Source organism: Ursus maritimus, unplaced genomic scaffold (genome assembly GCF_017311325.1).
Source record: "Ursus maritimus isolate PB19 unplaced genomic scaffold, ASM1731132v1 scaffold_21, whole genome shotgun sequence".
NCBI lineage: Eukaryota > Metazoa > Chordata > Mammalia > Carnivora > Ursidae > Ursus > Ursus maritimus.
Window position 1 is genome coordinate 20,157,354 of NW_024424564.1, and position 25,340 is coordinate 20,182,693.

Below are 25,340 nucleotides of genomic sequence, written 5' to 3' on the forward strand. Positions count from 1 at the left end.
CATGACTCTAAAATAAACAGTATACATTTTTGTTCTTAAAAATATTTTGGCAATCAGGGATTTTTCTGTTGGCTACTTTATTTCACAGAGTCCCCAATCTCACTCCATCCTTTCATCCTTTCTTCTGTGTTGGTTGTTTCTCTTTTCATAGCTCCACTGATTCTCTCCCTCTCCCTGAATGTGCGTGCGTTTGTGTGTGTGTGTGTGTGTGTGTGTGTGTGTGTGTGTGTGTCACAGAATCCCAGAAAACTCCAAATTCTTCTTTTTCCTTTATAGAGTTTTCCCCAAACTTTAGAACCTGGACTCCTTTTGTATATTTTAATCTATCAAAGTTTTCTGTACAGCCACAATCCTTAGAAAACCAGAATGGTTTCAAGTAACATTTTATTACAATCAGCATTGGTGACACTTTTTCATCAATCAACATTGGTTACAGCATTGGTGACACTTTCTTCTTGAAATCTATACATGCATCCATCTATTTGTTTGTTCACTTATTCACTTATTTGTTAAACAAATCTTTCTCAAATATCAATATATGCCAAACATTATTGACTGAGTTTTTTTTTATGATTTCATTTTCCCATTCTACTTTACTGCCCATTAATTACTAATTTGACAGAGACTCAGTTTTTTATCATCTGCTGTTGTGATACTATATATATAAATACTTCCTTTAAATGTTTATTCACTCTTACGACTTCCAAGCTTATATATGCTTATTTATCCCAAATTGGCTTCTCTTGACCTCTTAGGCTAACCCAATATTCTCCTCCCAAGATATTTCTATTCATGTTAACAAGATATGAAACTAACATGTTATTTACTCATATCCATGCTCAAGCAAATCCCCACAAACCAGGATATCTTTCCCATTTCTTCATTAGTATCAATGATTCAATTTCATTTCCAAGTGTTATAGGATTGTTCTTAATAGACAACTAACTCTGCTGTGTAATTACTACCCTAAGAACTGCTTCAGATGAACAATTTCAAATCAAAGTTGTCATTTTTGATGGACATTCTCATGAGATGACTTGGTATATAAAGCTGTCAAACTAATGACTTTATAAAACAAATCAACTCATTTTCCCCCCAAACAGAATGTATATAACCCATTTTCTTTGTAGTGTTGTTCAAAAACAAAACAAAAGCTTTAGTGAGGTATTTTTATAAATAAGTTATATATTCAGTAATACTTGATTTAAGAACTAATATTATTATAGCTCTGGTCCATAGAGTTTTGGGTCCCTCAATTGTCCATTTATACATGCATTAGGACAGACACTTAAAAAAATTTTAGGACATTTTGTCCTGCTTTATAGATACTTTCTCAGTTCTCTTTCATTCAAGTGGAATATTTGAGATGAATTTATTTGGCACACTAATAAGAGTATGTCAACTCATGTTCCCAGTTTCATAGTATCACCTAAAATCATGTTTATGTAGCATATTTTGATCAATTCTAGCCCGGCTACTCCAAAATCTATTTCTGGAGAGAAGAATGCCTGAACTGAATAATTAGAACCTCTGAAGAAATAGTTTTACAAAAACATGTTTGATAGTTACTCTGTTCACTCACATTGAGAGACATTGTAAGAAAGAGCCAAGTTAAAGATACTTAGCATTCACTATGTAAAGATGTTGTTGAAGATATTGTTCATTAAATTACATGGCAACCTGTTGTTTTTTTTTTTTTGAGAGGAGAGAGAAATATATCTTTCATCTCGGTACCAGAGATTATTGTATTTTCTTGTTCATTTAATTTGTCTTTATTTATAATCACAGAGATTTATAATCTTGAGTTTTTCTTTTGTGTTATTTTCTATAACATAGAGCCAACTCATAGCCTACCTCTAAGAAGTGTACAATGTACATTTTATATATTGACCCAATTCCTGGGTTCTTCCATGTTTTATTCCTATCTCCTGTCTGCCCAATAAATAAGCACATTCTGCTGATATTCTTTGCCTTTTAAAAAATCTCTATTCCTGGGGTGCCTGGGTGGCACAGTCGTTAAGCGTCTGCCTTCGGCTCAGGGCGTCATCCCGGCATTCTGGGATCGAGCCCCACATCAGGCTCCTCCACTGGGAGCCTGCTTCTTCCTCTCCCACTCCCCCTGCCTGTGTTCCCTCTCTTGCTGGCTATCTCTCTCTGTCAAATAAATAAATAAATAAAATCTTTAAAAAAATAAAAAAAATAAAAAATCTCTATTCCTAATTATTCTTTGTTATTGTAATCTGCATTGTACTGCATATATATAACATCTAACCAGTTTCTATCAAACTATACTTTTCTTAATAACTAGCTAAATGAAGGCTCAGGCTTTTCTTTAAGCTTATACTTTACCAGTTAATCTCTGTTGATTGTTCTCTATTACCTAATAGATTTTAGGTAGTCACCTAAACTTACCTCTCAAACTTTCAGTGCCTTTCAATAACACAACACTTGATGGCCCCCTTTTTTTTTATTACTTCCTTAAACTTTCTTTTCTCCAGTATACTTTCCAGACTTTGACAATTTGTAGTTACTAGTATCTCTCCCACACTTAATGTACTTAAACATCTTTTCTTCCACATATCTACTGATTGTAGATTGCTCCTCCAAATTATAGCCCCCAGATATTCTCCTTCCTTGAAACTTTCCTTTGGGCATCACCTATTTGTGGTGGTTTCTATTAGTTAAATTACTTTTCATATGTGTATGAAAAGTAGCTTATTCCATAAGGCTATAATAACTTGCCCACTCTGTTCAATGTGAATGATCATTAAATGTTATTGATGAAATTCAAGTTAGTGCAAAATTTATATCTGCTATGCTGAAATTTTTTTCACTCAACTTTGTAGGAATTTCTATTTTTATATTGATTCATACTATGTTAGTGTTGGTAAACTGTAATTTTATTTGTATAAATATGCTCACATCATATATTAGTACATAGTGTTTCTAAAAGGATTATAGATTATTTAAAACTAGTAGAGAAAAAAATATTCTTGATAAACTAGGAAAGATTGTGTTGGTACTTTTTTAAGGTGTATAAATATAAATTATAAATATAATTGTTCAGGCATCTGTTTTATTTAAAAGAAAGTACATCTGTGGTTGAAGATAAAAATATATAGTCATAAATAAAGAATTAAAGAAACTTGGTCTTCCATGTTAGTATACTTAATCAGGTCAGTGAGAAGTCAATACAAACCACTGTAAGAATCTTATCATGGGAGGTTGGCAACTTCTAATAATTGATATTCAGAAATTTTTAGAGAATAATTACACTTTATATACATTTTCATCTTCTAAGTGGAACCTACTAAATAGTCACTAAAAACTGACATGCATTTAAACCTACAATAAATTTCACTCATATAGTTCTACAAGCTTTCTTTTCAACCACGATGAAAGTATTTCACAGATAAGAATAATTTATGAATAAAAATGTAATTTACAGAATACCTTGCCAGTGAATGTTGATCGCTTCATCACAGTTCAGTCATGTTTAGAAAATCTAAGCAAGCTGTGTGATTACTCCAGGAAGCATGGAATGATGTGTTCAAATTAGTACCATCTGTGGATAGAAAAAAATTGAGGTTTTTAGTCATTCTTAAAGAATGGAAATCTGATTCTCCATGCTAAAATGAGTGTAATCCTTTTTGTATCTGTAATTCAATAGGGCAGTTGCTTTGAAATAGTCTAGTTCAACACACAGTTCATCAAAAGAGAAGATACTGCATATAAATGTTGGTCTTTTATGAGTGCCACTGAGGTAGCCTTGCTTTAAAAAATTGTCTATGAGTTATATATTTGGCCTCAGATTAGATTTATTTCTGGTTTATCTTTCTAAATACATTTGATTGGAAAATGTGGACAAAATTTTGTACCACTTGAAAACCAGAGGACTGTTTCAGTGAACCATAATTTATTCATATAGTCAACACTAATGAGTGCCCGTATGTGCCAGACACTGTGTATCTGTGCAGGCTCCAATACTGTGCCTGTCACATGGAAGGCAACTCAATTGTCACCCTTCCTTTAGTTAGGTTACACATAATTCTTCCTGTTTCTTTGTCAAGTTAAAGTACTCTCCTTTTAGACCTTTATTTCTCTGCAATACTTACTTGGAAAACACAAGATTCTGTGGACCAATATTAATCTGCTGAAAATTTTTATGCATAACAAGTTTCACCATTAAAGTCTTCATTCCTAAAATCTGAACATTGGAGGGGGGAAAAGATGGTCATAGAACAACCATGGGCATTTAGTCATCCCTTCTGCTCAACTGGGAAAAAGATAGTCTCTTCCGCCTCCCCAGTTCATTGGATAACTAATACATCCCATTTTCTTCCTACTTCTAGTCGCTTAGTAAACCCTAGCTAAAGGAAATTGAAACATGGAAGGGGTCTTTGGTGGTGGACTCAAAAAAGAGGGAAATGTCTGTATCATAGTCCCTGACTTCCACAGGGAAAGAGCAGAGTCTCTGGTTTTAATGCAGATGAAAAGTCTATATTAAAATTCTCAAGTATCCCCACTACACTTAAGATAAAACTAAAAATCTTGAATCCAGTCCAGAAGGCTCAACATTATCTGATTCTGACCTACATCTCCAGCTTTCTGCCTTCCTATCCATCTCCTTGTGGACCCAGCTGTGTTCCTTAAGTGTTTCTAATGTGCCACACTTCTTCCCCTCAGAATCTTAACACATCCTAATGTCTTTCTCTTGGGAAGCTAATCTTATCTGTAGTTCTCTGATTAAATTGAAGCCTTTCCTGACCATCTATCTAAATGAAATATCTGGGGCGCCTGGGTGCCTCAGTATGTTAAGCATCTGCCTTTGGCTCAGGTCGCGATCCCATAGTCCTGGGATGGAGCCCTATGTCAGGCTCCCTGCTCAGTGGGGAGTCTGCTTCTCCCACTCCCTCTGCCCCTCCCTCCCACTCGTGTGCACACTCTCACTGTCTCTCTCTCTCTTGCTCTCTCTCACAAATAAATAAAATTTTAAAAAATAAAAAAATGAAATCTCCTGTTATGCCCTCTTACTTATTTGTTCATTGTTCAAAAAATATTTATTAAATGTCTATTTTGTTGCAAGCATTACTCCAGACCTTCAGAGACACGATCTAAGATGTAGATTGATATTTGTATGTGTATATGACATATGAATAGGCATACACATTTTGGAGTAATTGCTCAATCTTTTTTTATTGATATGAATGTAGAATCAGAACCTTTCTAGATCTTTGAAATACAAATTGGAATGAAGTGGAGTTGGAAATAGGATTAGGCCTATTTGAGGTGGGTTTTCAGAGTAGAATTGGGATTTAGAGGATGGCTATCAGTTCAAAACAATGAAGTACACACTAGTAGAGTTATCTGAAAATAAATTTTAAAATGAATCCCCTCAAGATTTTGAGTTTCCCTTTGCTCTGTATATTTAAGCAGAGGCCAAAAAGTAGAAATTGGACATCCAAATTGGATTAGTTTTCTACTGTTATGTCACAAATTATCACAAACTTAGTGGTTTAAAATTACACCATTGTTTATCACACAGTTCACTGGTGAGAAGTCTGGGTGTGTTGTGTATGGATCCCTTACCCAGAGGCTCACAAGCCAACTCAAGGTGTTAGTAAGCTGTATACTCATGTGGAGCTCACAAGTTTGTGGCAGAATTTGGTTTCTTAAATTTATAGGTCTGAGATCCCCTTTTCCTACCTGGGTCATAGTCAAGGGTTCCTCTTAGTTCCTAGAGATGTCCTAGATTCTTTATCGTACGGCCCCTTCTTCTTCCAAGCCAGTAATGGATATATTTTTATATATTAAATCTGTCTCTTGCTTAGAATACATTCCTTCCTCTTTTGTAATGAACCAAAGAAACCTCTCTGCTTTTAAAGAACTCATGTTATAAAATCAGGTCCACTGGATGATCTCTCCCTATTTTATTTATTTTTCATTTTTTAAGTCTTTATTTAAATTTCAGTTAGTTAGCATACAGTATAATATTAGTTTCAGGTGTACAATAGTGATTCAACACTTCCATACAACACCTGGTGCTCATCACAAGTATGCTCCTTAATTGATCTGGTTTCTTAATTACAGATGAAAATTTTTTTTTGTATCAGCACTATATCAGAGTTTGGTTGAAAAACTGGATGAAGGTGAGTGTACAGGGGCCAGGAATCTTGGGGGACATCTGCCTACATAAAGGTCAGACATAAAAAGACAAGTTGACCAAGATCATCTCTAAACTTCCTTCAAATTCTGATCCTGTCATTTTCTGATTCATTTGCCTGTTCCATGAATTCAACCACCAAAATAGATCTAAAAATATATTTCTTTCTTATTGTTACCATCTTAGTTCTTTTTTTTTTAAACATACCCAGTGGTCTATAAATTTGTCCTTTTTCCCCTGCAGTGTAATTACCAGACTAGACTTGATAAAATGTACTTCTGAACATCTCATTCTGACACCTTGATAGCTTTCCATTGCCTGACAAACTATAAGTTCCTCTAACACAGAATATCCCCAGGTTATTGTGTAGCCTTTCTGTTTGTAATTGCCAATAGGACCTATAAACAATGGTTGAACTTGACTTAGATCACATTACCCCCTCTTCTAAATCTCTACCTTAATAATCAGCGAAATCCTATCTCACATGCCACCTTTTCTCTTAAGACTTTTCCTGAACCACCAGGTCTCTGCTTTGGGTTAGAATATTTTGAAAATTTGTCTTCTCTTTTGGTGGTCTGAGTTCAAACTTAGTGACTGAGAGATTCAAATAAAATATAGAAATTCTACTTTTTATGGAAATTCTATTTTTTAATTAATTCTAAAACTGATTCCTCTGTAAGGTAAATTTTCCTAAAAAATAACTTTTTCTCTAATTGCTTTTCTGCAAACTAAAAATAGAAGAGAAGGTATGTTGTAGGTAGTGTATTAAGTATTCTGTTTATAATCTACTTTAAAGGTTAATTAATTCAATCAAATAGAGTAAGATTTGAGGATAAATATTAGTATTAGAAAATAGAACAATTGAATCTGACCATATGGCTTTAAGTTATCTTCTTCTTGTTTTCCATTGCATTAGACTTTCTCTTCTCTTCCAGATTTAGGCAAATATATAAGCAATAGGTCTGTAGATAATTCAGTAAAAATTTAAGAGGAAATTTAAATTTTTAACTCTAGTCTAGACCTTTCTACAGAACTCCAGACTTATGTATCCATCTGTGTGACATCTCTTTCTGGGTATCTGGTAGGCATTTCAAAGTTAACATGCTCAAAATAAATTTTTAATCTCTCTCTTTCACATCATCTTGGTTAATAATGACTTCATCCTTCTGTTTGCTCACTCCAAAGGCTTTAGAGCTTTCCTCTACTCTCTCCTTCTCTTATACCCCACATGTCACACTTCAGCAAATCCTGTCAGTTCCCCTTCAAAATATATTCAGAATCTGAATGCTTCCTTTCATTTCTGCTGCTGTGATCCCCATCAGGCCATCATGATCTGTTGTGTTGATATTGTAACAGCCTACTAAATGCTCTCCCTGTTTGTACCCTTATATCCCTTCAGTCTATAATAAGCACAGTAGCTAGAGTGATTGTGTGAAAACAGGTTAGAGCCTGTCATTACTCTGCTCAAATGAATGTTATAAGAATATCCTACAATGTCATATACAATCTAGCCTTCATATTTCTTCTCAGACCTCAATTCCTACTAGCTGCATTGCCCTCCTTGTTGTTCTTCAAATATACCAAGGATGGTTCCAACTTAGGGTTCATAATCATGCATTTTCCCCTGCCAGGAATGTTCTTTTTTCAAATATTCCCATGGTTTGTCCCCCCACCTTCATTAGGACTTCATGTCTTCTAATCAGTGAGGGCTTTTTAACTATTTTCAGTTAAAAATTTCGGTATCCCTGCATCATCTTTCTCTCCTTCTTCCTTTCCTTATTTCTCCCCAAAACACTAATCATCATCCAAAATACTATATACAATACTCAATTATACTTTTATTGTATATAAATATCCTGAATGTAAATTACACAAGGGCAGGGACTTCTATCTGATTTATTCTTGTATACCCAGCAGCTACAATAATAGCACTTGGCACAAATTAGGTGCTCATTAGATATTTACTGAATTAGTATGCTACATTTAGGAATGAATGAGTTTTCTAACTCATATTTTCTTAAGTGTGACTAGTGTCATGTGGTTTTTATGAATTATGTCATTTTCATACAAGTCATTGTTACCATTATATCTTAGTCTTCTAAGCAAGAGCCTTTGCACACACACAGGGAAAGGCATGATTGAAGAAAGTGCTTATGTAACTTAGTTCATTGTTCTTTCATATTCCTAACCATAACATGCTTGTATTGTTCAATAAATGGCTGTTTCTTGAAAATAAGACATAAGCCTTTTATACCTTAAATCGTTTATACTAGGCTCAGAGCCTCACACATGGTATACAGATAGCAAACCAGTGGTCAATATGAAATCTAACAAGTGACCCCAAGTAGGACCATGTGATTGTAAGTGATATAAGATAGCTTTGTCTGTGTATTACCATCGATGTGCTGGATGATGTTCTAGAAAGGGTTTAATCATATTTATTTATTTGTTTTGTCAATTTTAAGTATATGCAAGATAAAATAAAAATCAACTAATTTGTAAATTATTAATTCAGTTAATAATATTGTTTATGTAGAATAATTGTATAATCAATATTCACTTGTGTCTGTCCAGACATTAAAATGTAAGTATGTCTTTCTTGGGAACCGAATATTAAAACTCAGACCATACCCTGGGAAGTACATAGATTAAATGAGTATACAATTTTCTTTTGTACTAGTGTTTATATATGAAGCCAAAGTAAGTTTATATGAGATTCTTATGAGTCAATTTGGGAGCAAAACTGGGAATTAATCAAATCACAGTTGTTTTTTCCACTGCCTTTTGAATCAGTGGTCTCTGAAGCATCACCTTAAGGTTCTGCTCATTAAATGTGGTGATACTAATTTAAGGGCAGTTGTAATAAGAGATTGCCACTAGGTGCATAATAAAGACATATTTTTGAATCCATTTCTTCCTTCTGCTTAACAATTTTTGGTAATTCTAATTGTTTTCAATTTTTCTCCTTTAACTTTTAGTTCCCAGTGTTCCCACAAATATTGCTTTTTCTAATGTTCAGTCAACTAGTGCAACATTAACATGGATGAGACCTGACACTATTCTTGGCTACTTCCAAAATTACAAGATCACCACTCAACTACGGGCCCAGAAATGCATAGAATGGAGTTCTGAAGAATGTGTTGAATATCAAAAAATTCAATACCTTTTTGAAGCTGACTTAACTGAAGACACAGTGTATGGATTAAAGAAATTTAGATGGTACCGATTCCAAGTGGCTGCCAGCACCAATGCTGGCTATGGCAATGCTTCCAATTGGATATCTACACAAACCCTTCCTGGTCGTAAGTATTATCTTGGATATGTGTTTATAATTTTGCATTCAAGAAGAAGCTCTTTGAATGCTTTTCCACAGAAATCACTCAAAGTATAGGTAATGATTGCTCTTGCAACTTTAGTGTTATATTTTAAAACTAACTAGTTACCATACTTGCTTTGACAGCATCTTTAATCATGATTAGCTTAATAAATTTCTGTTACTTATCCTGAAAACTGTCTACATGGAATTTTAATGGCTTCCGTGCAAAGGATATAAATATATACATATTTACAAATAAATAAATACATATCCATACATACACTGATATCTGTTGAATCAATGATTTTTACTTAATACAATTTTGTGTAAAGTCACTGAACATGAAAATTACTGAATTAGTGTATAAACTAATTCACGTAATAACATTTGTTTTTAATTTAATTGAATCCCAATGGGAAATTCAATTTCAGACATTATTAGTTAAGGCTTTTCTCAGATTTTCAGAGTTGTACCAAGGTCCTAGAGTCTTCTCTTGCAATAAAGCATTATGGGCCTCTCTTGTAGTATATTATTAGGCTCCACTGATTGCCATTGAGCACTCTGTCCGTGCTTACATTTTCACTTCATATCTGGATGCTCTGCTGCTTTTAAGCCAGACTTTACAACCTTTTCAGTGACTTTAGGGATACACACACACACACACACACACACACACACACACACACAACAGCTGAGACAGATCTCCCGGCAAGCATATTTTCAGCTTGTGCTTTATACCTATATAAAAATTCTGAGGCAAAGAAATACCAAGGGTTCAACTCCTACCTTGAAATGTGGAGAAGGGAAAAAACACAGAGAAGAAACAATATAATTTCTCAAAATTATTCTGCCATCTACCCATCTTTCAGGACTTCTGTATTCAAGAAAGAGCTCTTTAAATGCTTTTCCATAGAAATTGCTCAAAGTATAGATAAAAATGCTGTTATAACTTTAGTTTTATATTTTAAAACTAACTGGTTACCCTACTTGGTTAGATAACATGATTAACCATGAGTAAGTAAATAAATTTCTATTATTTATCCTGAACAGTATCTATATAGAATTATAATGGCTTCCATGAAAAATAAATAAATTGCAAATCAAGTGCTGCAAGCCAGAGCTGCATTGTCTGAAATGTCATTTCCACCCCAAGCCATCCTGAGCAAATTTCAAGTTGCCCAGGTCACCCAGCGTCAGTACCCTCCTACGTAAACCATCCAAGTAGGGACCTTATGTTACCATTCTTCTACCTTAATCAAGACTGTTATTAAGTGATTCCTTTCAAATCCGCATAACATTTTCCTAAAATTTTTTGGTACCTGTAAGTCAAATAAGCACAAACATAGAGATTTTCAGTGGTTAATAGATGCTGTTATAGGTCTTTATAATAGAGAAATAAACTTTGATATAGAGACTTTATTTTTTAGGTTACTAAATGTATTCCCAGGATTGCCTGGCATAATTTTTGCATAGTAAATTTCCAATCAATACTTGTTAATGCAATTCAACATTTGAGATAGAATCCAAACAGCTCATCTTTCAACACAATTATCCAGCCTTTCTTGTAGCACTTTGACTCTAGGTTTCTGTAATATCTGCCCTTCTTGTTTTTCTCGTATCTCCCTGGTAGCTCTTTCTCAGTCTCCTTTGCTCATTCCTTTTTTTAAATCTAAGTGTTGGAGTGCCCAGATACCTATACTTGACCCTTTTGTGTATCAGCCGACAGCCCTTGAGGTGACTTTATCCTGTCCTATGACTTTAAAGTCTACTCATACAGTGATCATTCTCAAATATCTATTTCTAGCCCTGACTCGTCCCTAGAATGCAGATCAGTATATTTAACTGTCAGATCAACTGACCTCATCAGGCATGTGTGTCAAATATACCTTTCAAAATTTAATGTGGTCTAAACACCAACCTGTCCTCCTCCAATCTTCCCTATCTCAGTAAAGTGCACCATTGCTCATCTGGTTGCAGAAAATGAAAATCTAGGCAGTGTTCTTTTCCTCCTCAACTCTGCCAATGATTCATTTCAACTGTGCCATCTAAATACATCCCTCCATTTGCATTGCTATCATATTATTCCTATCCTTCATTACTATTACCACTGCATTAACCTAACTGACCTCCTGGACTTCCAGGCTGATTTTTTTAAACCTAAATCAGATGAGATCACTTCCTTGTCTAAAGCCATCCAATGGATTTCCTTTGCTTTAGAATAAAATTCAAATTTCTTAACATGATTAACAAAGTCCTACATGACCTGGCCCTTACCTAACACTCTAACCTCATCTATAACTACTTTCCCACTTACCGTTACTCACCACTCACACTAGACACTTTTCTGTTGTTTGAACACACTAAACTCTCAGAACGTGGGCCTTTGCACCCCCTGTTCCTTTTGACTGGAATGTGCTTTTTCACCTGCATCTTCACATGACCAGCTTTTCATAGTGGATACCTCTACTTAAACCATTCCTGCTCAGAATGGATTTCCCTGACCACCCAATCTAAAGTAGCTTTGCAGACTTTCTCTAGAATATCATGTTATCTTAATGAGCATTTATAATTACCTAATAGCTTTTTATTTTCGTTTGTTTGTTTTTAGAATCTGTCTTGACCATTATTTCTTTTTTTAAAATTTTTTACTATGTTATGTTAGTCACCATACAGTACATCCTTAGTTTTTGATGTAGTGTTCCATGATTCATTGTTTGCGTATAACACCCAGTGCTCCATGCAATATGTGCCCTCCTTAATACCCATCACCAGCCTAGCCCAATCCCCCACCCCCCCTCCCCTCTGAAGCCCTCAGTTTGTTTCCCAGAGTCCATAGTCTTTCATGGTTCATTCCCCCTTCTGTTTACCCCCCCTTCCTTCTTCCCGTCCTTCCCCTACCAATCTCCCTGCTATTTCTTATGTTCCATAAATGAGTGAAACCATAATGATAATTGTCTTTCTCTGCTTGACTTGTTTCACTTAGCATAATCTCCTCCAGTCCCGTCCATGTTGCTACAAATGTTGAGAACTTGTTCTTTCTGATAGCTGAGTAATATTCCATTGTATATATGGACCACAACTTCTTAATCCAGTCATCTGTTGAAGGGCATCTCGGCTCCTTCCACACTTTAGCTATTGTGGACAATGCTGCTATGAACATTGGAGTGTGTATGGCCCTTCTCTTCACTATGTCCATATCTTTGGGGTAAATACCCAGTAGTGCAATTGCTGGATCATAGGGTAGCTCTATTTTTAACTTTTTGAGGGACCTCCACACTGTTTTCCAAAGTGGCTGTACCAAGTTGCATTCCCACCAACAGTGTAAGAGGCTTCACCTTTCTCCACATCCTCTCCAACATTTGTTATTTCTTGCCTTGTCCATTTTTGCCATTCTAACTGGCATAAGGTGGTATCTCAAGGTGGGTTTGATTTGAATTTCCCTGATGGCTAATGATTTTGAACATTTTGTTATGTGTCTGTTAGCCTTTTGTATGTCTTCATTGGAAAACTGTGTGTTCATATCTTCTGCCCATTTTTTGATTTGATTATTTGTTTCTTTTGTATTGAGTTTGAGAAGTTCTTTATAGATCTTGGATACCAGTCTTTTATTTGTAGTGTCATTTGCAAATATCTTCTCCCATTCCGTGGGCTGCCTCTTAGTTTTTTTGACTGCTTTTTGACTGTTATTTCTTAATGCCTAGAGAATGGTGCCTGGGAAGAGTAGGTACTCTATAAATATTCCCTAGATGAGTGAAACTTGATTGAGTAGGCTAAAGTTGGTAGGGGAGAATAAACTGTTTTCTTGTTCAGGTGATACTGAGCATAATGGTGCCATAACACAGAAAAGAAAAAAAAATGGAAAAATCAAATTTGGATTGGGTTCAATCAGTTAGCATGGTTATTTTGAACCTATTGGTTTTGAGAAGAAATAACTATTCTAATCCAATTAACTAGAAAACAGAAAGAAATACATGGTTAGAGATAAAAATATAGGAAAGGCTAGGGATTTTAGTTTTATCAGCCTGGAAAATCACTAATGAAGGTTTTGACTAAAAAATGCACTGACTGGGGATGCCTGGGTGGCTCAGTCGGTTAAGCCTCTGCCTTCGGCACAGGTCATGATCCCAGGGTCTGGGATCGAGCCCCACATTGGGTTCCTTCCTTAGTGGGGAGTCTGCTTCTCCCTTTTCCCTTTCCCCTGCTCGTGCTCGCTCTCTCTCTCTCTCTCTCTCTCAAATAAAAAATAAAGTCTTAAAAAAATGGGACATTGACTGAATGAATAAATTTTAAAGTCCTTAGGCAACTGGAAATTAACTGAAGGGGTACTATAATGAATGAAGCAGGCTGATGTAAGGCAATTGGTAGTGGTGGAAACTGTGACAAATTAACAGAGAATGTGTTGTCTAAAGGCTTATTACTGTCCTATAGACAGGTCATGCTATTAGGACTTCTGATGTTTTCAGAGAGACAGGAAATTTAGACTTTTTTATGTGAAAACACTCAGTTTCAAACTTGCTTGTGACAATTTGTTTTTTTTTAATTTAAAATCATTTAGTAGCTCAAACTAACATCAGTAGCCCACATCTGGCCCATGGACAGCTACTTTGTAGCCTTTGGTTAAACTAGACCTTCTGCCTGCACTGAAGGTCTGAGGATTCAGACACTGAGGATGCCCATTCCTGACACGGGATTCCCATCCTACTCTTTACCATCAGCTCATTTGGGTAGTACCTGCTTTTACCTCCTACAGTGAGCCAGAAAGTGGATTTTCTGAATGCATCATCTCTTCAAGCACTCTAGACATAATGATAGATGTTCAATTAGCATAAAATAACAATTAGCATGATTAATTCAGAATCTGCTAAATGAAACTGCAAAGCTGAGTTTTTAAAGAATCTCACATTCTTAATTTGAAAATTCAGGAATTTTTCTGCTTGAATGTCATTGCTTCCACCCTAGTCTCCCCTCCTCCTTACCCCACTTTTAGATGTGTGATCAACTCACAAGAATTTGGTCATTTTCAATTTCTTACTACTACATTTTGCTCATTTTGGTCTAAAGGAATAATGGTAGAGGACTGAATACTCTTCACAATCAGTGTGAGCTTTTTTTTTTAAAGCATTATTTTCCTAGTTTTACCAGGATGTCTCCCTTTGTCATTAGTAGTTCATTGGTTGGTTAGTTCCTGGTGCAATGGAGAAAGTAATCTTGGCTTCTCTTCACCCCAACTTCCAGGTCTTTACTTGATGACTAATCCACAGAGTGCCTCTCTACAGAGCACTAGTTTGTCTTTTATCTGGTGCTTTTCTTCTCTCTGGATCTAGGATCTCATTGCCACAGTTTGAATCCACCATCAGAGAATACTTGAGTATGAAGATATTTACAATATTTAAGTAGGTTGTCTATACTAATCCTTTTCTGTTGCTTGAGGACTGATTTTCTACTCTGTTGTTTATCAGTAGAATAAAAAAAAAAATTCCTATTTTAGTTCCAGAGGATACATGGAAAGTGCCTTTCTACCACAGTGATTTAGAGAGAAAAGAGTTTGTGACAACAGACATATGATTTTTCTTGGCATTTGCAAACTTACTAGCTTTTCATCTGAGTATTCATATGTATGGGAATAATAAATTGTATAAGTTACGAGAATGAGAATGAGTTGGTTACCCCTTTTTAGTCTCAGGAATGGAGAAGACATTTTTCTGAAAAAATATGTATATACACACACATATATATCTGAATTTCATAATTATGCAGTGAGAGAAAAGTTTTATCTGTTATATTAAGCCTAGGAGAGATCCTCTGAGATTGCATTTGATATGAAAGACAAAAAGACACTACACATATTATTGCCAGATAATATATACGGTGAACTAACATATGATATAAGAATAAAATAAATGAGGTGACTCAGTCAGTTAAGTATCTGCCTTTGGCTCAGTCATGATCCTCGGGTCCTGGGATTGAGCATCACATCAGGCTCCCTGCTCAGCGAGGAGTCTGCTTCTCCCTCTCTCTCTATCCCTGCTCATGGGCTCTCTCTTTCTCTCTCAAATAAATAAATAAAATCTTTAAAAAAAGAAAATAAAATAGTCCAGCAACAAAAATCTTGATAAGCAGTAATGCTTTTAAGATAAAAAATAAGTAATGATTAGGTGTTTATTCTGAATATTAAAGATGAAAAGTATTAAAGACATTTTGCAAACATAAAATTAATCCGGATGAAGAAAATTAATTTTGTATTATCAGTCATTATTCAAAAAAGTGTTATGTTGTTTCATAATCTGATGTAAGAAGATAAAATGATGAATATGAACAATTTCTCTCAATGATAGGAAAGACTAAATAACAGTATAGTATAAATCACTATTTCATATGTGTGCATTTATAATGGCATCGAGTTACATGCCACCTCTTAGTAATAGAACCTTGTATCAGAAAGCCTGGAACTTCTTGATAAGGAGCTAGAAATTGATGGCTAGTTTGATATCAACTTTTTCAAAATTTTGAATTCAAAATTCAAAAATTGAATAACTCTAAAAGACTACCCAGTCTGAATAATAAATATTATAAAACGTTCTGAAATGGCCTTAGAATAAGAAAATATGTAGTATTATCTCTCCTTGAGCTCATTAAGAAGAGTACCCAAATCGAAGATCTAGGGAGCAAAGTTAGAATGCAAACTAAGAATTAAATTGGGTTACTTTCTGCATTTGAATCTACCACTGTAAACTAGAGTGAAGAAAGGAAACAATATTCAGCCAGCTCAAGCGAACATTTCTTTCTCCCACATACCCTGATCTAGATAATTGAAGCCAAATTGCTTTTCTCCTTAAGTCATCTGTATAATAGCCATAACTCTCTACTTCATGCTGAGTGTGTATAGATACAAAGTAATCACAAAAATTACAAATGGCAGAAATATTTAACTTGAGACATTAAAGTCTTGCAGATTATTTTACTCATCTCTTTTTTTCTGATTACCCTTATACTCAAAAGCCATTTGAGTTGTGTGTGGGGGAGGAATGTAGAATGGAAAGCTGTTAAATATCTCCATGGTGTACAATAAGTACTTATAATGCTGAGGAAATGTATGACTTTAAAAGAGTGTGGGTGTGAAATTAGTATGGAATGAAATGAGACTCTCATAATGTGCATCTCCTATAGACCACCAGGACTGGAAGACAGCAAGAAAGGAAAATTCCTGGGGTAACACTTAGGTTGTGAAAACCACAGGATACCATACTCATGAGGAATTTTAACTACCCAAACATCTGTTAGGTTAAAAAAAAAAATTCAACAAAACATGCCTCATCAAAGAGGCTTCCAAGGAATGCAACTTTATGATCTAAAAAGAAGAAAAACTAAATAGAGGGCAAAATATGCCTTAACAATTTTTAAAAATAAATGGTTATTGAGTTGCTATATATTCAGTTATTTTCCTTAATTTATTCTAAATGGTGTAATGCACTTATAATGTGATAAGTGCTATAATAACAAAGGTAGATATTATCCCTTTTACAAAGAAGCAATTATGTAAAAATAAGAAGAGATGTTAGCCGTAAATAAATAGGAAAATATAATCAAAGGCATAAAGAAGCGCATTTGGTGGCAATGCATTTTTAGAATGGCTCTAACCTGCTGCCACTAGAGGAAATGAATATAATTTATTCTAGACATGATGGTTGTACTTCTGTGAAATTAGTTAGACGCTGTTGAAAGCCTTCTCAGTTAGTTGCCTGATAATTCCAAATGTGTATCAAGAGGACATCTCTCTTCCAGGCCTGTAGGTTGAAGTTACTGGTATGACTGCTTAGGTTTCCAGACATGTCAGACCCCATATTACCACTGCCCCTGCCCCACTGCAAACCTTGCCTGCCTGTGTGTTCCCTGTTCCAGTGCATTATACCATTGTTCATTTACTTGTTCATGCCAGCCACCTAGGAATCATTCATTATTTCTAGCTGTCACCCATCCCCCACCCCCAAGTCCATTCCTGAGTCCTATTGAATTTACCTTCTAAGTACTTCTTGAATTTATTTTCCTCTGTTAAACATCTCTAAATCAAGACTCTTAAAATTAATTTCCTAGATTATTACAGACCTAAATGATCTTTCTGGTCCCGTTTTCTCTACCCTCCACCTGAACCCAGCTTTTGAATATACCTCTCTGACCATGTTATTCCCCTGCTTAAAATCTTTGATTTAAGTTTTCTATTTTCCTTTTGTATAAAAATCATACTTTTTAGTGTGCTCTATAAGGTAGGTCATCTGTGATTTTGCTTATATTCCCCTTGCTCTTTCTCTTTTGTGCTCCAGAATCTTCACTGCTCTGTCTTTTTTTTTGGAGACCAGCTTCCTTTTCTTTATATTTCACACCAAACATCTCTTTTGCAAACCCTTCTATTAGTTCCTCCTTCCACTCCCACGTCTCAAAAATTGTTTCTCAAATACTGAACATTTTGCTTCATAATTGTTTTTCTCTCTCTCTTTTGTGGAACTCTGAGCTCCTTAAAAGCAGAGATGACTAGGGGTGCCTGGGTGGTGCAGTCAGTTAAGCTTCAGAGTCTTGGCTTCAGCTCAGGTCATGATCTCAGGATCTTGAGATCAAGCCCTAATTTGGGCTCCACCTCTGCATGGAGTCTGCTTGAGATTCTCTCTCCCTCCTCCTCTACCCCTCCCACTCATGTACTCTCTCTCTCTCCCTCTCTCAAATAAATAAATAAATCTTTAAAAAAAAAACAGATAACGAGGTGATCATGTCTTATGTATGTTTCCACCCTCCATGCCTACTCAGTATCTAAGACTAAATGATTATGGCATTTGGACTCGAGGAAGGCATTTGACTTAATGTGAAAGTATTTCAATGCCAAAATTTTCCATTGCAGAATAGTTCATACTAATTCTTTTCTTCATTTTTTGGTCTATAATTTGTCTTTCAAATACTTACATGGTTATAGCCAAAATTAAAATTCTCCTAGTCAGTTACTCTCTGTGTTTAACATGTTCAGATTCTTTTATTTCACAAAGCGAGTCTATTTTATATTGCTGATATTGTTTTTATTTTTTCATTAGCATAGGAAGTATGATTACTGTACTTTGGAAAGAAATATGCATGTAATTAATTAAGAAGTATTTCAAACAATAAAGGAAAATAATGCATGTTTATTTCAGAAGCATTAACAGTAGCTATATGATTAACTGAGAGAATAAACTTAATGTATTTGTATAGCAAGGTGGGATCATAGTAGATTGACAGTTCATGAAAAAAACAAAAGAGAACAATGTCTAGATTTGGGCTGCTAAATATGATTACAAAGCGAAGATATTTGGGTGAAATCATTATTTTTTTTAAAGATTTTATTTATTTATTTGACAGAGATAGAGACAGCCAGCGAGAGAGGGAACACAAGCAGGGGGAGTGGGAGAGGAAGAAGCAGGCTCATAGCAGAGGAGCCTGGTGTGGGGCTCAATCCCATAATGCCGGGATCACGCCCTGAGCCGAAGGCAGACGTTTAACCGCTGTGCCACCCAGGCACCCCTGAAATCATAATTTAAATGTCAAAATAATATGCATATAAAATTAAAGAATTTAATAGAGCATTCAACTATATATTTAACTCAGAAGAGTTTTTGCCAGATTATTAAACACGTTTTTAGAGTTTAAATAAAAATATTTTTAAATTCTATTACATAAGCACATAGAACATGTTTTTCAACAAAATCACTGAAAATCAAAGGATATTATAAAGATCATCAGGTATTTTAAAATCATTAATATTATAGAAAAACTGGTTATCATAAGGAAAAAATGAGAAAAAAATATCTTTCCCCTAAGTATAACTCACTACATCTTATCTTTCAAATATTCAAATGAATTCTCTTACTTTCTCATCTCAAACTTCAAATCTCATGATGAATTGAATTTATTTGGACTCTCCTGAGAATCTTTTTTTTTCCTTGGTTCAGAAGTATGAAGTTAGGCTTAGTTCCTTGTGATTTTTAGTCTTTAATCTCAATACTAGGCCCTGGGTCAACAAAAATTCAGCCCCGTTTTCTTCTGCATTACTAAGGAGGTGGGGAGAACTCTGATTTGATTATGGAAAACTCCCAAATCTGAAAGACCATATAATTGCTATACCTGGTAGCTTGGGGCAGTTTTGGTTGGACCCAGCAACTGAATTGAGAGCCCTTGGTTGAGTTGTTAAGAATAATGACAACAATAGCTAAACTTATCAAGTGTTATGTGCTGGTTCTATTCTAAGAACTTTATACACATTGATTCATTCGTGAACTTCATTTATTTCTAGGGTAGAGGCCGTGCTCTTAGATCTTGAATAGGACTTGGGCAAAGCCTGCTGGTGATATGAAAGTACCACAAAAAAGAAGCAGAGAGTGGCATTTGGATGGCTCAGTCAGTTAAGCATCTGCCTTTGGCTCAGGTCGTGATCCCATGGTCCAAGGATCAATCCCCCATTGGGCTCCCTGCTCAGCAGGGAGTCTGCTTCTCCCTCTCCCTCTGACCCCCCCCCGCCCCATTCCTTCTCTCTCTCTCTTGCTCACTCTTGCTCTCTCAAATAAATAAATAAGTAAAATCTTAAAAAAAAAAAAAAAGCAGAGAGGTGCTAAGTAGGATTACAAAGAGAACTATCCAGGTTAAATAGTAATTTAAAGGAAATAATAAGCATATAAAATTAAACTATTTACTTATTTACTAATTTACTAATATTCAATATTTAGTGTCAGAAAAAGGCTTTTGCCAAACCTTAAGCAAGTTTTCCAGAATATAAATAAAAATATTTTAAAATCCCATTTGCATGAACAAATCCAATGTCTTTTTCAGCAAAAGTGCTAAGAACCAAAGAGTTAAAAGAAATTTTAAGGATTATCACTATGTGATATTATTAACTTTGACAACTGGGACTAAAGCAGACCTGGAGATATTAGACAAGCTTCTAGTATATAATCCAACCATCTCCATTCCCAAACAGATTGGATGGGAGTTTTCTTCAAATTACACTTTCAGTTTCTTTTCTCTTTGCTGATACACCTGATAGTTATCTTACCTACATACAATGAATGGAAGGATGAAATAGGGGCATTTATCTTGGTCCCAGTACTCCATTGTGGTGATGCCCCCATCTGATATGGTGATGGCCTTATCTATATTATTCCAGGTGGTTCCTTCGCAGAGATTCTGCGTTCTTACGTAACACAGTGGCCTGTTATTACTGTGGGAATGGGAGGGAGCGACAGTAGGGAGAAACCTCTTCATAGTTTATCCAGAATTAAAATAAATGGAAGGTAGGAAGAGACCAGTCTGTAGAGTATGAATTGGCTGGATGAACATTTCCATGTTTATCACCACCAGCTCCGAAGCCCTCCTCCACTGCTTCACAAGCCCTCACAGAAGCAGTAATTTAATCCCTGCCCAGGCTTCTGATTCAGTTAAGTCTGGGGTGTGACTTCAGAATTTGCTTTTCTAACAACTTCCCAGGTAATATTGATGCTGCTTGTGTGGAGACCACATTTTGAGAACCACTGTTGTAGAAAGTTATTTTTATAAACATGATGCTATTCTAGAAAAAGATGTGCTTTCTGATCCTAAAAACAACAGTACTAATATCAGAATATTTTTATTCTTACCTGGCATGGCTAGTGTTGGAAGAGAGGGTTTTTTGTATTTTGTATTATTTTTCAACTTAAGCCAGACTGAGATGACTCAGAAAATTATTCATTACAAATCACAGAAAATGGTCATTCAGTGAGGTCTACTACTATGGGCATCCATGAATCATTCCCAGTACTCATCAAACAGTCTGATTGGACAGATTGTTAGGCTTACAATATTTGCCTTTGTGATGCCATCTTGCTGTAGGAAAATCTAACTATAAAACAAAATTAAGGTCCTGTAGAATAGTAGGAAATATTTTGTACACCGACCATATTATCCCATACTAGGCAATGAGATCACTGGGCTTTAGGGAAACATCCAGCATCAGGGAAGGATAGCTGATTAGTGTAGTGTTGTAACCAATACAATGTGTCCTGGGATGCTCTTGGCCTGCGTGCATGTAGTCAATCTAATTGCTGAACTTCTTCAGGTCCCTTGATGAGCTGAATTATTTAAAATGCAAGGAATCCACTAAAACCACCAAGCCAATTAGATTTCCTCTAGTCCTGAGAGACAAGTAAAACTTAAAGCTAATTCTTCCAGGTGTGCTGAATCAAAGCCAACTCACCGTCCTAGGGACTAATACTTGTATAAGCTGAGAAAGAATGGAGTCCCTCATGTAGTGATGATAGTAGCTAGGAATGTGGTAGTCTACTCTACCAAATCCTGAAACTAAAATACCCTGAAAGGTAGGCCCTTGAAATAAGTTTAAGCTCAACTTAAATCCACATATTATATACAAGACAATTTAAATCACATGTGTGCAGAGCTCAAGATTTTCTGTCTTGTAAGTTGTTGTCAAATCATTTATATATTTATGTTTATTCTTTTAGGAAAGTCACGATAGCATGGCGCACTAAAAAACTATACAATATTTTCTACATTTTTGTCATTAGATTAAATTTGCAGGGTTCTACAGAAGGCAAAGTTACTAATAAGTCTTTGAATGTGCTTATTTTGAAAGTATAGTATTAGACACACCAAAATATATGGTTCTTAATCAAACTGGCATAGACTTGGGGGCATTAAAACTCTTATATGTATGAGGCAAAATGATGGTCTATCCAGACTCACCTTTCAGCTAACACACTTAGCACAGGGACACAGATGGATGGGAAAGATGACCCTGACCCACATAAGACCCACATTCCTGTGCAAGGATAGAAGCATGATAATCAGGAAATGATGGTTGTTAGTTACAGAAAATGCATTATTGTGAAAACCAGGGGAAAAGTGCTTATGAGAGGAAGTGATTGGATTATGGGGAATGAGAGAATAAAGATAGATCATTCCTACTGAGTAAATTGCTGTGATTTATAAGAGAAAGCGTATAGTGATATCTTGGCCCATTACTGACTAGATTCATTTCACAAACAATCCTAAATCAGAATGTGACAGTTTATGGGGAGACAAACAAAGTCTCCCAAAGATGCTCATACGTTACTAAGCTTTTAAACTGGCATATTTTCATCTCCCCACACCTTTACTGCTTTAAGCTTCCTTGGTTTTGCTGGTTGACATTTGTAATTGTAATTTTGCATTCTCCCTTATATGACTCTAGTAATAGTTTACTACACATTGGAATAAGAGAGAAAAAAATACTCATATATTTTATTATGTATTTTTGGAATTTTGAGAATTTCCTAAAGAATATTACCTAAAAGAAATTTGAAAAGATCATGTACTTAAAAGTATACTATAATATTTGGACAATATTAAAATAATTAAGTATTGTTTAATAATAGACAAGCATTTTGGTGTTTTATATTATTTCTCTTAAATTAACTGTGAATTAAATGATTATCTTTAATTGCTTTATACAGATAAGAATCAGTTATATGCATATAATATATTCTTATATCAGTTTAGTAATGTATGTGTTTGCTTTTATTTTTTTTAATTCAGATTTAGGAGTTCTTATATCATTATATGCTAATCCTTTAAGAATACAGATTGATATACCACATTCTAAGAGAAATTTTTCACAAAGGATTCAACACAGGAAACACTTGTATAAAAAAACAGACAATTTCATCAAATTTACTGAAAATGCAAATGTTGTTTAGTGTTTCTTAAAAAAGAAAAAAGAAAAAGTCTTTGGGAAAAGTTCAAGAAATGGTATTAAAGCACAGCTCAGCGAGGGGCTAAATACCTTGCCTTTTTTTAATAATGACTGATTAGTGTATAAAACTGAAAATATTGAGTACTCCAGTTGGTTAGTGTGTGCCACGAATGATCTTTAAATGTCATTTTTCTCTCAGCTCTGCTTGGGGTAGCAGACACTCGCTGATGACGGCTTGATTACTAGTATTTAAGGAATGATTGCAGGGTTGACATTTTCTTGTGAAAGACAAGAGTTGAAGTAAGGCTTCATACTGCTTTCTGAGCTGGTCTACAGACATACTTGCAAGACTAGCCAAGGTTTCCCTTGGGAAATGATTTTGGATCTGCTCTCACTTGAGTCCCAAAAGATCCAAACTACAGAGCAGAGGAGACGTAGACATATTTCCTTGGAAAGATTTCCAAAGACAGGCTACCATTAGTCACAAAAAAAAATCTCATCAACTTTCTTAGTCACAGAAAATTATCAGTAAACTGTCTGTGGTGTCTGTCAATAATGTACCATCATGCCTGCCTGATAGAATGAGTTTGGTTTAAAAGTTAGTACCAACAGCTATTGAACTGGTATACTTTCTAGAGGTATACGAATTAGATTATGGAGATAATATTTTCTCTTTGGATCTAATTAAGTTTGACCCATCTTTCTGGTATGAGTTAGATATCAAGCATCAAAATCTATAGAGGCCCCTTTAGTCCATGAAAATATACTATGGTGTTGTCTTTTTACCTGTGACAGCAGTTCTTACAAAGCCCCTAACCCTGGCCTTAAAGGCCATACACAAACTGGCTCCCATTTCCTCTCTTACTCTCATTATTACCTGGCTTCAGCCTCACTGGAGTCCTTATTATTCCTAGAATAGACCAGGAAAAATCCTGCCTCAGGGCCATTTTGCTTCAAAATGCTTGTCTATTATTAAACAATACTTAATTATTTTAATATTGTCCAAATATTATAGTATACTTTTAAGTACATGATATTTTCAAATTTCTTTTAGGTAATATTCTTTAGGAAATTCTCAAAATTCCAGTCTTGTCTGTGACACTCTTGCTTCAAACATTCCCATGTACCTTTACCTCCTTCAAATCTTTGTTTTAATGTCACCTGCTTACAGAGGTATGCCCTCATCACCATATTTAAAATAGTAATTCCCATTAGCATTCCCATTCTTACTATCCTGCTTCATTTTTTGTCATGGTACATATCACTTCCTAACATAGTATGTAATTTACTTACATATTAGTTTTGTTTTTTTTTTTTTAATTTATTTGACAGAGAGACAGCCAGCAAGAGAGGGAACACAAGCAGGGAGAGTGGGAGAGGAAGAAGCAGGCTCCCAGCGGAGGAGCCTGATGTGGGGCTCGATCCCAGGACTCCGGGATCACACCCTGAGCCAAAGGCAGACACTTAATGACTGAGCCACCCAGGCGCCCCTATATATTAGTTTTAACTTATTTAAATTTTTATAAAATGTATTATTTATCTCCCTCCACTAAAATAGAGGTTCTATGATGTTTATGTCTTTGGTTTTCTTCTCTATCACCAGCACTTCAAAAATGCCCACCATGTAGTAGGGGTTCAATAAATAGTTGTTGAGTGAAGAAGAGCAATCATATTCTAGAAACTCTATATGGATAGGTCTACAACTACATCCATCACTTCTATAGTCTTTGTGTCTTCCTAGTCTCTGGCACACGGAAGGTGCTCAATCAATATTTGCTTGTTGGATAAACATATAAATTTCATCTAAAAGCCAACAGAACATTTGGGTATAACTAAAGAGAAAGGGAGCCTAAAATATTTTCTTAGAGTGGTATAATCTAAATTTGCGGCCTGTCAGAAAACTGTTCCTTTCCACAATGCTTCTTACAGAGCTAGAAGGCAGGTTTTGCAAAAATATTAGTGTTAAATAATAAAAACATTAATTATTAATTGGTAGCTGTCTTAACAAATTTGTACTTAACTTCTAGCCCATCCCGTTTATAGAGTCAAAGGCAGCAGAAGATAGGCCGTTAAAATCTACAAAACATCTTATATTTTTCAAAGCAGATTTCTCTGTGAGGAAAGAG

The 25,340-nt window shown here is 35.2% G+C and overlaps 1 protein-coding gene across 1 annotated transcript in view; it reads left to right on the forward strand.

Annotated features, from left to right (window-relative positions):
- PTPRQ (protein tyrosine phosphatase receptor type Q) overlaps window positions 1–25,340 on the forward strand; it is a 194,147-nt gene that overhangs the window by 97,461 nt on the left and 71,346 nt on the right. Inside the window, exon 26 of the mRNA XM_008710346.1 lies at window positions 9,142–9,465. Within this exon, the coding sequence (XP_008708568.1) occupies window positions 9,142–9,465 (324 nt within the window). The remainder of the gene's footprint in view (window positions 1–9,141; window positions 9,466–25,340) is intronic.